Source organism: Xiphophorus hellerii, chromosome 4 (assembly GCF_003331165.1).
Source record: "Xiphophorus hellerii strain 12219 chromosome 4, Xiphophorus_hellerii-4.1, whole genome shotgun sequence".
NCBI classification, from domain to species: Eukaryota; Metazoa; Chordata; class Actinopteri; order Cyprinodontiformes; family Poeciliidae; genus Xiphophorus; species Xiphophorus hellerii.
In genome coordinates, this window is record NC_045675.1 from 26,681,730 (window position 1) to 26,694,032 (window position 12,303).

Consider the following 12,303-nt stretch of genomic DNA (forward strand, 5'->3'; position numbering starts at 1 on the left):
AGAGCTAATATCTTTATTACCTGAGTTCGCTCTGATTTTAATTGTTTTTTCTAGTATTTTATGAAGGCCGTTCTAGTTATTAGAACCCCATTTGAGGCTCCACTGTTTACATACGTGTGGGAGCAGCCTGCCTTTATTTTCTATACAACCCAGTCCACCTTTTAACACCGGCTCATCTGGGAGTGCCGGTGTGATGTTTCTGGATGAGGACGGTCCTCTGGGTGCAGTAATTGGAAGTAGCAAATGGCACAAAAACATCACTTTCCCTTCACGCCCTTCCCCTAGCTGCGGGCTAGCTGACCTCTGCGAGCGGCACCTCCGGAGCTGCAGCTTTTTATTTTCCCCTGCTATCGCCCTGGCACTCCCTCTCTGTGCCTAGCCTCCCACTTTCCATAAGCCGAAAGTGGAACAGGGAGGAGGATCGCAGCGGGATGCAGGCTCCCCTGCTTGCATGCGGTCGCCGCTCATCAGGAGGTTCCGACGCAGGGAGGTTGCTTTTAATGGTGGGAGTCTGATTAGCGAGAGTGTTTGTTAGAGGATCTTCAAAGAGGGGAGTTACACCTGCTCTCACTTCTGCAAACATCCTGTTTGACCTTTTCAGGCCTTTTCAACATTGTTCAGCTCCACTCACTTTATACATGAATTGTTGCTGCCATACGTACACACACATACAAATACACACACTGTTACACAAAGCTTTCTGGGAAATCAATTACTTTATTCCAGGCTTGCGCTGTTCCCCTCAGAAAGGTTGAATTGTGTTTGTGTACCTCCAAGGTAATAAGATACAAAGGCTGGAGGCAGAGCAGACAGAGAGCTTGTTTCCAGCGCTGGCCATCGGCGGTTAACGGCTCCGGAGATGTGGAGCGTTTCTGGGGTTTTTTTTGTTTTTTTTTTGTTTATTGTTTTGTTTTTTCCCCTGATGTGCTTGAAAGGTGAGCCCAAGAGGCCTCATTCCCGTTCTCTGAGTGAGCATGTGGAGCATGTGATGCGTATGATTCCATATTTGAAGCCTGGGGACAGGGGATGGGGGCGGCGGTGGGGGGAGGACACGGGAAACGGGGAGAATTACGTTGCGTCTTAATTTGCATGCAGAGTCGGTGCGAGCAGCAAGGCGTTGAACAGAACAAGGCAATTGGACCCAGATGAACTCACCAGTGGCTCAAGGATCAAGGGGGGGTACACGTGTTTGATGTTGAAGGCATGATGTATGTACACACAGAGGATGATTAATTATTGATGCACCCGGCCCCTTTCAATTATAGTCCTCGCTTCCAAACGGGGCGTATGTCTGTCCATGTGTTGGGATATGTCGATCCTCTGGGCTTTCCTCGTCTCGGTGGATAGACAAGTCACCAAAGTGAATTATTTGCATATTACATATCTAGAGACCATTGAAGACATGCAGTCATAAATCTCATTCCACATCAATAAGTGATGGAAGATTTTTCAAGCTCTGCCTTGTTTTATTTTACACAAAATCTTTAGTTTCTAATACCTAACTATTTCATTATTGAATTCTGAATGAAGGAAGCTAGCTAGCTAGGTAGCTTTCTAGCATAAACTCACCAGTATATGCATATAAATGTATATAACGCACTAGCTTAGGGACAAAATGAGCTAGCTGAGCTAAAGTTAGCTAACTGAGCTAACTAGCCGGCTAATTAATTTTGTCCTTTAATAGTTTCTTTTGTAACAACCTGAAATGAAAACAAATTAGAAAAATTATTTTTGCCCATTTTATAATTTTACAATTCAAAATGAACACAAAAAGTACGTATTGAAACTAAATATTTATAGCTAGACATAAGTGGGGTTCATTTGTAATGTGTGCGGCTTTTTAACTTTCAGTAACTCAAACATTTCAATGTACACTTTAGTTACAAAATGGAGGCTGGTGTTAACTTATTAGCTTCAGGTTAGCTTTTCTGCAGCATCATTGTGCTGCCGAGTTTCACAAAACATACAGAGTATTATGTTATCAGCATATAAGCTACAAAACTGGGATAGACACACGACTGCTTCTAAACACACAGGCTAAAACGAAAAGGACCTAAAACAGTTACCTGGGGAACTCCTTACTAAGTTTATCGTTAGATTAACCTAATTGATAAGTTGAGGAATAATTGTAGTCATATCCATCAACTGGTTTGTAATTGCATTTAGGATATATACCACCAACACTCAGCCTCCAGACATAGGCTTTTTTGCTAGCTCCTGTAGCTGTAGGCACCGCAATGTTCTTTAACTTTTACATGTATGAAGTCTCGGTTCATTCCGTGTTGTAGTGTGATGTCTAACGTATAGTTTCCATTTTCACATCTCCAGCTAGCCACTTTACAGTTTTACCAGAGTACATATCTCCAGGAGTAAATACAAACACAGTCGGCATCAACCAATTCAAAACATCCCACTTTCCTAGAAAGAGTTGCTTCTGGATCAGAAATTGAAGTTTCGTAAATGCAAAATTGAATAAACTGTGCTATCTAAGAAGAATTTGCTGCAGGCCAGCAAAAGGCTAAACTCTCTTCACTAGCAAACCAAAACATTGAGCTGGCCCGTGGGGTTTTGTCGTTTGATAAACAGCTTTATTAAAGTAAAGTCGTCTCATGTACAGCTTCAGCTTCCCCACATGGCATCCAGGAGCCTCACAGCTCTATCAGATGGGGCCCCCTCATGTTACATTTAGTCTCTGGGGCCACATGAGAAATAAAAACATCTGGGATCCACTCCAAGCCTTTTAGAAGAACATTTGGCATTGTTATTTTTTATTTCTTTGGCCTACATACTCTGTGTTGTTATAGATTGTGACAGTATAATGTACTCTGTCCGTCCATCTATCTGTGCATCTGTTTGTCTATTTGTACTCTAAAAATGGTTCATATGTGAAAAAGATATGGAATTGGGTTATAAAAATGTGCAGGAATCCTACTTTTTTTTTTTTTTTTACCAAATATTCCTCGGAGCGTGATGCCCAGACAATGCTGTCTGATATTTCTGTCGAGTCAGTATGACACAAGAATGCTTTTTTTTTTCTTCGAGGATCATGTCAGCGATTCAGTGCACCTTGTCAGTTTAAGCTTTTGTGAGACTCTAGTCGCTCTTTAATCTCAGCTGTTGGTGATTATCACAGCAACAGGGAATGTGTGCAGCCGCTGATATGCCTCCGCCCTTCAGCAATCTGATGCTGATTCTCTGTCAGTTCTTTTTTTCTTTTTTGCCACTGATTAGATGTCTGAATAGTTAGCCCTATAGTCCCATTCAATAGAGGAGTCTTCTGTGGGAGCGGTAGTCGATTATTTGTCGGTGCTTGTATCATATTTTTCGTTTCTCTTGTAATGCTCTATAGGTCATAAAGCAAAAACTAGCTTCAAAATATTTTTGACACAGCAAAGGAAAGATCCTGGCGGAAAAGAAAGCACATTCTGTGATGCTTTTATTTTTTTGACATCCCTCCTTTCTCTCCTCACCTCTCATTTTGGTTTCACTCGACACATTTTTCTTCACTTTCTGACTTTGTCGGTGCATTAAGGAGCTGCTCTCATGTCACGAGCTGTCAGGCTTTCCTATCTTTACAGAGCAGAGATAAACAAGATGGCTGAGGAAGAAAAGACATATATATATAGAACCATAGAACCATAATTGTCAGCAGTAGTTGCAGTAATAAACCCACAATTTCCTCCCACCCATTCTTGTGAAGTCGCAAGAAAAACGCTCAGCTCTTGTTTACGATTCATTTACATTCTGATAAACGAACGTCTCTTTAGCTTGTATATTGTTTTTTTTCTTTTCTTTTTTTTACCAGGAAGAAATCCAGGATTTCCCTGTAATTACTTGCGAGCGCCATTTAGCGTCGTCATCACGCAACTATCGCATGTTTGCATGGAATATGACAAAGTCTTGACACTCTTGTGTGATTTATTTAGCTTTTCATGCCTTTTCTGAATATTCCAGTGGAAATGCAAGCAGCTAATGTAGGGGGAGCGAGGCGAATGTGATGGCAGGCTGACAGTTTTAATTGACCGTCTTCTTTGTGCCGGCTCTTTGCGGAGGACCGGGCCTTTTGAAAGTGCTGCGCGCTTTCTTTCGCTCCGTTCAGGCCTCTTTTCTCTGGAAGATAAAAGTACTGATGCGGTAATGGACCATTAGCATTGTGCTACATCTGTCTCTGACGCCATCATCATTACCGGAACCACATTTAGACAAGAAAATCAGTCCTGAGAAGAAACCCATTTAGCAAGAGCCTGGCACAGCCTGCAGAATCCTCTCTGGAGAGACTTTCTGTAGTTACAGTCTTGTGTTTGATTCTGACAGGTTCGGTTATGGGTTGAGAGGGCTGCTGTTCGGTTAACAGGTTTTATGGATCTGGTCATAATCCAAGAGATCTGGTCTGTACCAGGTTCTAAATTTGTTACAGGTGTACAAAAGCTACATTATCAGAAGCCAAAGTGGAACGGGGAAAAAAACCCTGTGATTCTCTTGCTTGTAAAATCGAACCTGCTTCTTTTTATTATAACTATTTCCTACTTGCCATTATAATAACTGAAGAACATAATACAAACCAGATAGTTTTTATTCTGACTTGTATTCGTCATCATCCTCTTATCCGGAACCGGGTCATGTAGGAGCAGTCTCAGTAGAGCCTGGGGCAATACTCAAAAATCAAAATAAACTTAAATTACAGATTTACACCTTTGAAGTAAACCTTATGAGCATATAACGTCACCAAAGTTATACTTGTTTTAACTAACGTTAATTATAAAGCACGTAGTTTATCCCATGAATATCTTATTGCTTATAACACATCAGCAATAACAAGAGCTAGCATTGTGCTAATTAGCTGCTGGAGTACAAAACAGCCCGTATAATCACTAGCATTTTTGTTAGCTTGACGCTAATCCGCTAAAACACTTAAATATTTATATCTTGTAGAGCACTTCTGGATAGATGCAAACTACATCTCGTTGCTTGTACTTGTGACAGTGCAATGACAATAAAGTTGAATTCTATTCTATTCTATCTCCAGGAGAAAGCGCCTTTCTCAACAGGTTACATTAAAAATCACTTCACCACATTGGGCAATGTTAAAGAACATAAATAAGAAGTGAATTTAATGTTTAGGTTAGCCTGCTAGCTTTTTTAACCAAATGTCTACGCATCGGACGACCGATACGGGTTAACCAACTTCCTGTTTTCCATCAAGTCACTTCAACTAAACTGCAGAGCTCCCTAGTGGAACAAGACAATTGCTAGCTTATTTCTTTCAGGAAGCTAGCAACCAAATTCTGTGGCTTCAGTCAGACCTTTTTTAAATGACTCAAGTTATTTGTTTTTAGTTTTGCTTCAACTTGCATTGAATATTAAGAAGAACCCGCGTCTTTGTCCCAACTGCTTTTGTGCACACCAGATTCGGCATGCGGATCCAGAGTAACCTTCCTCGTTAAGCCTTAATGCCAGTAATTCATTACCTCTGGCACGGAGACTAATGACACCATTAATCAGCTATGAACAGAGCTCGGTAGCAGCAGCGGGAGGCTGACACCTCCTTACTGTAACAATCCCAGGCGTGCATGTACAAGACAGATTGTGGGAAGGACACCGAAAAACGGCGGCGCGTGTCAGTTACCTACAAGTGACGATGTGTATGAAGATGGAAGCCACCAGGAGTGGTTTTATTTCTCTTTCATCGTTCTGCTTCGGAGCGTTTCTGATCTCACTTATTTCAGGATTTGTGCTAAAAAAAAAAAAATTCTTGGCGTAAAAATTCCTTCTACCTAGAAATGATTTATTCCCTTTTTTGCTCTGTCACATAAAAAAATAAAATGCATAATAGTTTGTGGCTCCAGTGCGATGGAAAATTTGATAAAGGGGTAAAAATACTACAGCAAAGACATTTAATGAGTTCATTATCGGCTCTATTTCATTCCTAATTTATGTATTAGCTGGAGCAAAGCTTGTATAGTAGCTGTCAAAGATGGAGCAGAATTAGCATGCTCTGTGAACATCTTCATTGTGAACGTCATCTTCATCTCAAGCTCTCCACCATCCATTGTTCCAACCCCGCAGCGTTCACAGGAACCTCGCCTGCAGCGCGTTTACGCAGCCTGAATTTTTAAGCCTCATCCACAGTTTGCAGTAAAAAAAACCACCCATCCTGTATTGCTTTCTTTATTCTTTCTCACGCTGATTTTTTTATAGTTGCATATAAGTAAGGCATATTAAAAGTAGCTCATGAAAAATGCCACGCTTTTTCTCAGATGGCACTCTTTTTTTTGTTTTACTTCATTTACAGTGGCATAGTAACCTCTCCGATGGTCAAATCTCAATCTCATATCTGTCTTATATACGTTAAGATGAGAGAGATTTCTACTGCAGCTCAGATAGTTACTCCACTTAAAACAAATCTGATCTATTTCTTTTCTGTGATCTGTTCTTGTGTCCATTTCTCCTCTGTTCAAAGTCGGATATAAGATACTCAAGGACAATTTTGGAGCTGCTCAAACAAGGAACGTTGAGGCAGTTCTGCAAGTAAAACACGGTTAAATAAAGAAATGAATATGAAGGAAATAGTTCATAATAAAAAATAAAATTAGAAAGTAAGATTTGTATCTCTTAATAACTTCACCAATGCTGTTTGTCATTGCCTAACAGTGAGGTATGGAGTTTTTTTTTTTTTTTTTTTACAATAATTGTCTGTGTAGGAAAGACAAACTGTCTTGAAACAGTTCCAATTATTACTGTAGTTAGGATCAAGCATCATTTTCCTTTTAGTCAGTTTCTCAATTTATGAAATGTAATACACATCCACTTTGTTTAAATCTCATGTTATCTTCCCGTTCTGAAGAGTAGCAAAAACATACAGGTATCCTTGTATGTAAACCCCAAAGAAACAAACACATCCACAGTTTTCAGTTGCTTGTTTTTCTTCCTCATGCTGATTCTTTTAATAATTGCATTTAAATAAATATGGCATATTAAAAGTAGCTGACGAGGAACGCTGAGCTTTTTCTTTTTGTGGGATTTAATCTTAAACGGACTGCAGCAGTGATCTGTGACGTTCACCTCCCACCTCTACTGTGTGACAATATTTCCTGTCAGTTCCCACCTCAGTCAGCGGAGACCAACATGTTTCTGAATCCACCGTTTTCTAAGTAAAGGAAGTGCTTCCCTGTCAACAAGCAGGCCGTAAGCTTTTGTTTGTGCCATCGGGAGCCTGGTTTGCGTTAGGTCTCTGTTTCCATTCGTGTGCTCGGTGTGTGTGTGGGTGTGTGTATGCATATAGCTGTCTAGTTGAAGATAATTACTTAGCATCTGGTCATTTACGCCGCAGTCAGAAAGCATTAGGCTGAAAATGCGTTTTGCATTGTCGTTGGCTCGACTCCAGCAAACAGGATTTGAAATGAAGCGGAGGCTCTGAGGCCGCAGTTCTGACTTTTAAACTGTTTACGGCTGTCGCCATGTCGGCCATGTTGGATGCAGTGCTGTTCTTATGAGACTGTTGTCTGAAATGACGGGGATACCAGTGTATTTTTGAATCTGGGAAAAGCTGCTCCTGTTAGTGATTCATCCAGAGTGTAATTGAACCGTAGTGCCTGCTGCTCTACGGAGCAACCATCGATTTATTCTGCACAGAAGAAGGAGCTAGAACTGCAGAGCATGACTGAAGTTACAGTGATGAAAGTTCACCAAAGAGCACTTCTGGGGTATTACTTATCAGGACAACATAAAACAGTCTGAATCCTCAATAGCTGCCTGAATTATTTAAATCTAACCACTAGTGCGCCAAAACTAAAACATATTCCTCATGATCATTGTTTGTTTTCTTTTTAACCGAAATAAAGCCAAGATTGAGTATTCCTTCTTCGAAGGAAAGTGCTACTTGATTGAATCATCATGAAGTGTTGAACACTTCATTGACTGTAGGGAAGAAATAGTTGCTGTCTATCAATCTAGGAAGGGTTATGAGGTCATTTTCGAACAATTTGAAGTCATTCTACATCAATAAAGGTTATTGATAAGTGGAAAATATTTATGCCGGCTGCTTATCTACCCAGAAGCGGAAACACTTAGCAAATCAATGCTAAGATCAGACAGTTCAAAAAACCCAGGAGCTTCAACTTAGGGCAGCTACTATGTTGAAGTTTGTGATCATAGAATTAGAATAGAAAAAACTTGATTAGGAATATTTTTTTATTTTCCCACAGTGGGGAAATGTAGCAGTACCAGCAGCAAGTTAAAGAAAACTGGAAGAATGCATATTCCCTTTAAAGTAGAATATTTTAGAGCAGTGGTGTCCAAACTTTTTGCCATAATCTCCAAAACTGTTAAGTAAAATTTTTCATAGCATCTTTAAAGCAAACTTTTTGTGCCTTTTTTTTTTTTATTTGATCAACTCATTAATAAACTAAAGAAACAAAAAAAAACAACAATTCTATTGAATTCAATAAAATAGTTGTGTTTTTGTGTGTGTGTGTGGAAAACAGATCAGTAAAATATTGTAGATCCTAAAAACATTTTTTAAAAAACTTGTAAGATTCCATTACTATAAGATATGCCAACAGTTTCCACATAATTTGGACCGAAATTATTTTTTCTTATTTGGGCTGTAAGATTTGCTTTTGAGTAAAAGCAGGTCAATAATTGTGGTTCTAGTGACTCCAAAATTCACACCAGGGCATCTACTCAGTGTTTTTCAACATTCGAGGTAGAATTTAAAGCGTTTTAAACCAGAAAACTTTCTGTAAATCATGTTACGTTGAGAGAGGCTCTTTCTTTCTTCTTACCAGAAGTTTCTGCACAGGAAGCTCATAAACTCAACGTGAAAGACATAAAGTTGAAACTAAATCTCTCTGCTTGTTTGCTGTTCTTTTTTCTTTCTCCTCCTCCCTTGCGTTAATGTTCAGAAATCATGCGTGAAGGTAAATCTTATGAGTTCAATCACAGACGGCAGCTCGCGCCGACAGTTTGAGATGTAAACAAATGCTGAAAGCCAAATTAGCGGCTTGTCAGCATGATGTGACAAATAAGTGCGCCAGCGGCCTTTTTCTTTTCTTTTTTTTTTTTTACATTTCAGTAGCATTTCAGCAGTAATAATACAGTTTCAGCAGCACGCTGGCTCCGCTCCGATTCTTTATTCCGGCTTCGCCCTCCGGTTGATTTCCCTGACCTCCAAACAAATGGAAATGTCACACAGACTCGACGCGCTTCTCCAAAAGGCTCTCGTTTTGCTCACTTGCCAGGCAAATGGAAAGCAGATCTTGCCTGGTCTGACCGCAGTTTGTTCCTCCAAAAAAGTGGAAAAAAAAAAAAAGAAGTAAAATCACAAACATTTCTGTGGCTTGGACAGTGGAACGTGACGGTAAATAGGGGTTTTATAAAATCATCTGGTTCATCAGATGGCAGAATGTCGACGTCAGGGTGAGGAGTTTTTGTTACTGTGTCATAAAACTGAATCCCCTTTATTCAACTTTGTCCAAAGCAAAGTCTGAGAATGACCAGAAACATGCAAACCAATCATTCCGCCACACGAATGATTGGCTGGGAACATGTTTGTCCTCGAGCTGAACGCACGCCCGGCGTGTTTTGCTGCCTTGCGTTAGAGGGCCGTGTGTGGATCTGCATGTTTAGTCTCCCTCGTATTGTGCTTTCGTCAGCTCTGTGAGTGAAGTAGAAGTGTTTTATTTCTGTGGTTCCTTGTCATGCCAAGAGTCTTTTTCGTTACGTTGTTATTTTGTTTTTTCTGTTTTGTTTCCTTCCTTTCTTCCCTCCTTCCTTTCTTTCTTTCGTGTCACTGTCATTTTCCATTCCAACTCCTCTCCTCCTTTTTCGACCTGTCCATTTGGATGCGATATTTCTGTCCCATTTTCCCCCACCCCACCGCACTCCACCCCCGCCTCCTCTCCTCTCCTTACCCCACCCTGAAGACGTAGCCCTGCCCGCCTTCCCCCCCCCTTCACTGACTCCTAACACTACTGACCATGTAACAGCAGGCTCCGGAGGCGTGGCCGCGCCGGCGGGGCCCACCCCCTCCGCGCCGCGGGACGTCGTGGCCTCCCTGGTCTCCACCCGCTTCATCAAGCTGACGTGGCGCCAGCCGGCCGAGCCGCACGGAGACGACCTGACCTACTCCGTGTTCTACAGCCAGGAGGGCACCAGCAGGTACAGCCACGACTTAACGCTGCACCTTAACGGGAGGCGATTTGACGGGCGATTATTGTACGGGCGCAGCTCAGCAAGTGGAAATGTCTCCATGTGTTCTTAGTGTTTCTGTTTAAAAGGTGAACATTATATCATGTAGATTAGTTACTAAGATTGAAATATTGGAAGAGTTTGTTGATTACAGATGATAAAAACCTCAAAATGTAGTTTTTTCCATATACTATGAATATCTGACTTTTATTCTCAGAATTCTGTCTTTAATCTTGGAATTCTGAGAAGATAGTCTTAAAAAATGTTTCAGTGGCCCTAATCTTCTTCTGTAGTGTATTGCATAAGATCAACAAAAATGGATCATTTTTAAAAATAATAAATGTCAGGTTAATGTAAAGTACGTTTATGTATTGTACAAAATATACCCTCAAATTTTGGTCAGAGTTCCTTCTACATGAAATCCTGCTGGAAAATGTGATGGGGAATCTCCATAAAGCTTCTCAGCAGAAGCAGACATGAAGTGTTGTGGTGCTTTCTGCGCTAATTTTGGGTATTATAACACAGTGAAGCAAACTCAGCGGATGAAATGGCTCTCCAAATCATCACTGCGTGTGGAAAAGTCACACTGTACCCAGGTCAACTTGGATTCAGTGCCTGTTGCTTGTGGACCTTTTTTTTAACCACACTTTTTCCTTCCACTCAACATTCCATTAATATTCTTTGATGCAGCAGTTTGTGAACAGCCAGCTGCTTTAACAGCAAGCTTCTGTGGAGGCTCAGTTACTTTCTGCTGGATAACTGTAAAGTCATCAAATTATGATTATGTTGGCTAAAACTGGGCTATAAAATCAACCTTTTTTTAATAAAAAACCCTCTTATTAATGCTCTTATGAATGTTCTGAAGAGCTGAGAGTTGGGTTTTCATTAACTGAATGCCATAGTCATCAAAATGGACGAAAAAATAAATTACCACTCGAAGTATATCACATTGTGTGAAGCATATGTTTCACCTTTTTGGGTGAAATTAATGAAATGGCTTCATTTACAGTGGCATTGTAACCTCTTCGATGGTCAAATCTGAATCTCATATCTGTTTCATGGAGATTTCCACTGCAGCTCAGATAGTTACTCCACTTCAAACAAATCTGATCTGTTTCTTTTTCTGTGATCTGTTCTTGTGTCTATTTCTCCTCTGTTCAAAGTCAGACATAAGATACTCAGGGACGTTTTTGGAGCTGCTCGAAGAAAGAACGTTGAGGCCATTCTGCGAGTAAAACATCATTTAAAAAAAAAAAAAAGAATATGAAGGAAATTGTTCATAAAAATACATCAAATTTAAATGCAAGACTTAAGAAGTCTTGTATCTTTTTCTGAATTCACCAATTCTGGTTTTTGTTGCCTCACTACATCTGGATTTATTTTTAAGTAGCTGCTTGGTTGGTTCATTCAATGCCTTCACATTTTGCTGGTATGCTTGGGAGAAGTATGCATCTTCTATGCAGATCAGTGCACATTCACTCTGTTTAAATGCTATGTTCTCTTATCGTTTCCATTTTGAAAAGTAGCAACAAAAAAAAAAGAATACAGGCATGTAAACCCCAGAGAATCAGGGACTCATTGATATTTTTTTTTCTCCGAAGAGTTTTTGCGGCGCTAGTGGCTCGTATTTTTGCGACAGTGGGCAGACAGGAAGGAGGGTGAGGAAGACATGCGGCAAAGGTCGTCGGGACCGGGAGTCGAACCCGCGACGTCCGCGTCGAGGACTAAGGCCTCCAAACGTGGGGCGTGCTAACCCCCTGCGCCACCACAGCACGCACTGACTCATTGATTTTTAATGACATTTTCCTAGACAGTCTGACCAGTTTTTGAAAATACTTAAGTTCTACATACAGTATCTATTAAATGTATTCATCCTCATGGATGTTTTACCTGTTTTATTGATTTTACAAATTAATCATCAACAAAATTGGCTTTTTTTACACACAAATAATGTACAAAGGAAAACATTTAATGTCAAAGGGAAAACTTAAATTACCGGTAATGGTTGGAATGTTGTCAATTTCTCACTCTCTGATTATGCTGCTCCAGTTGAAGATGAATTTATTTTACACACACTTCTAGGAGGTTAATATGGATCATTATCCTTAGAGCTTG

At 40.3% G+C, this 12,303-nt stretch overlaps 1 protein-coding gene across 14 annotated transcripts in view; it reads left to right on the plus strand.

Moving 5' to 3' along the window:
* The window catches only part of neo1a (neogenin 1a), a 209,005-nt gene that overhangs the window by 158,056 nt on the left and 38,646 nt on the right, over positions 1 to 12,303 (plus strand). For 11 of the 14 annotated variants that reach the window (XM_032560380.1, XM_032560379.1, XM_032560376.1 and 8 more), the window contains one exon: positions 9,924 to 10,158. In XM_032560380.1, coding sequence (XP_032416271.1) covers positions 9,924 to 10,158 — 235 coding nt within the window. The remainder of the gene's footprint in view (positions 1 to 9,923; positions 10,159 to 12,303) is intronic. The other 3 variants (XM_032560375.1, XM_032560381.1, XM_032560377.1) reach the window with 2 other exon arrangements.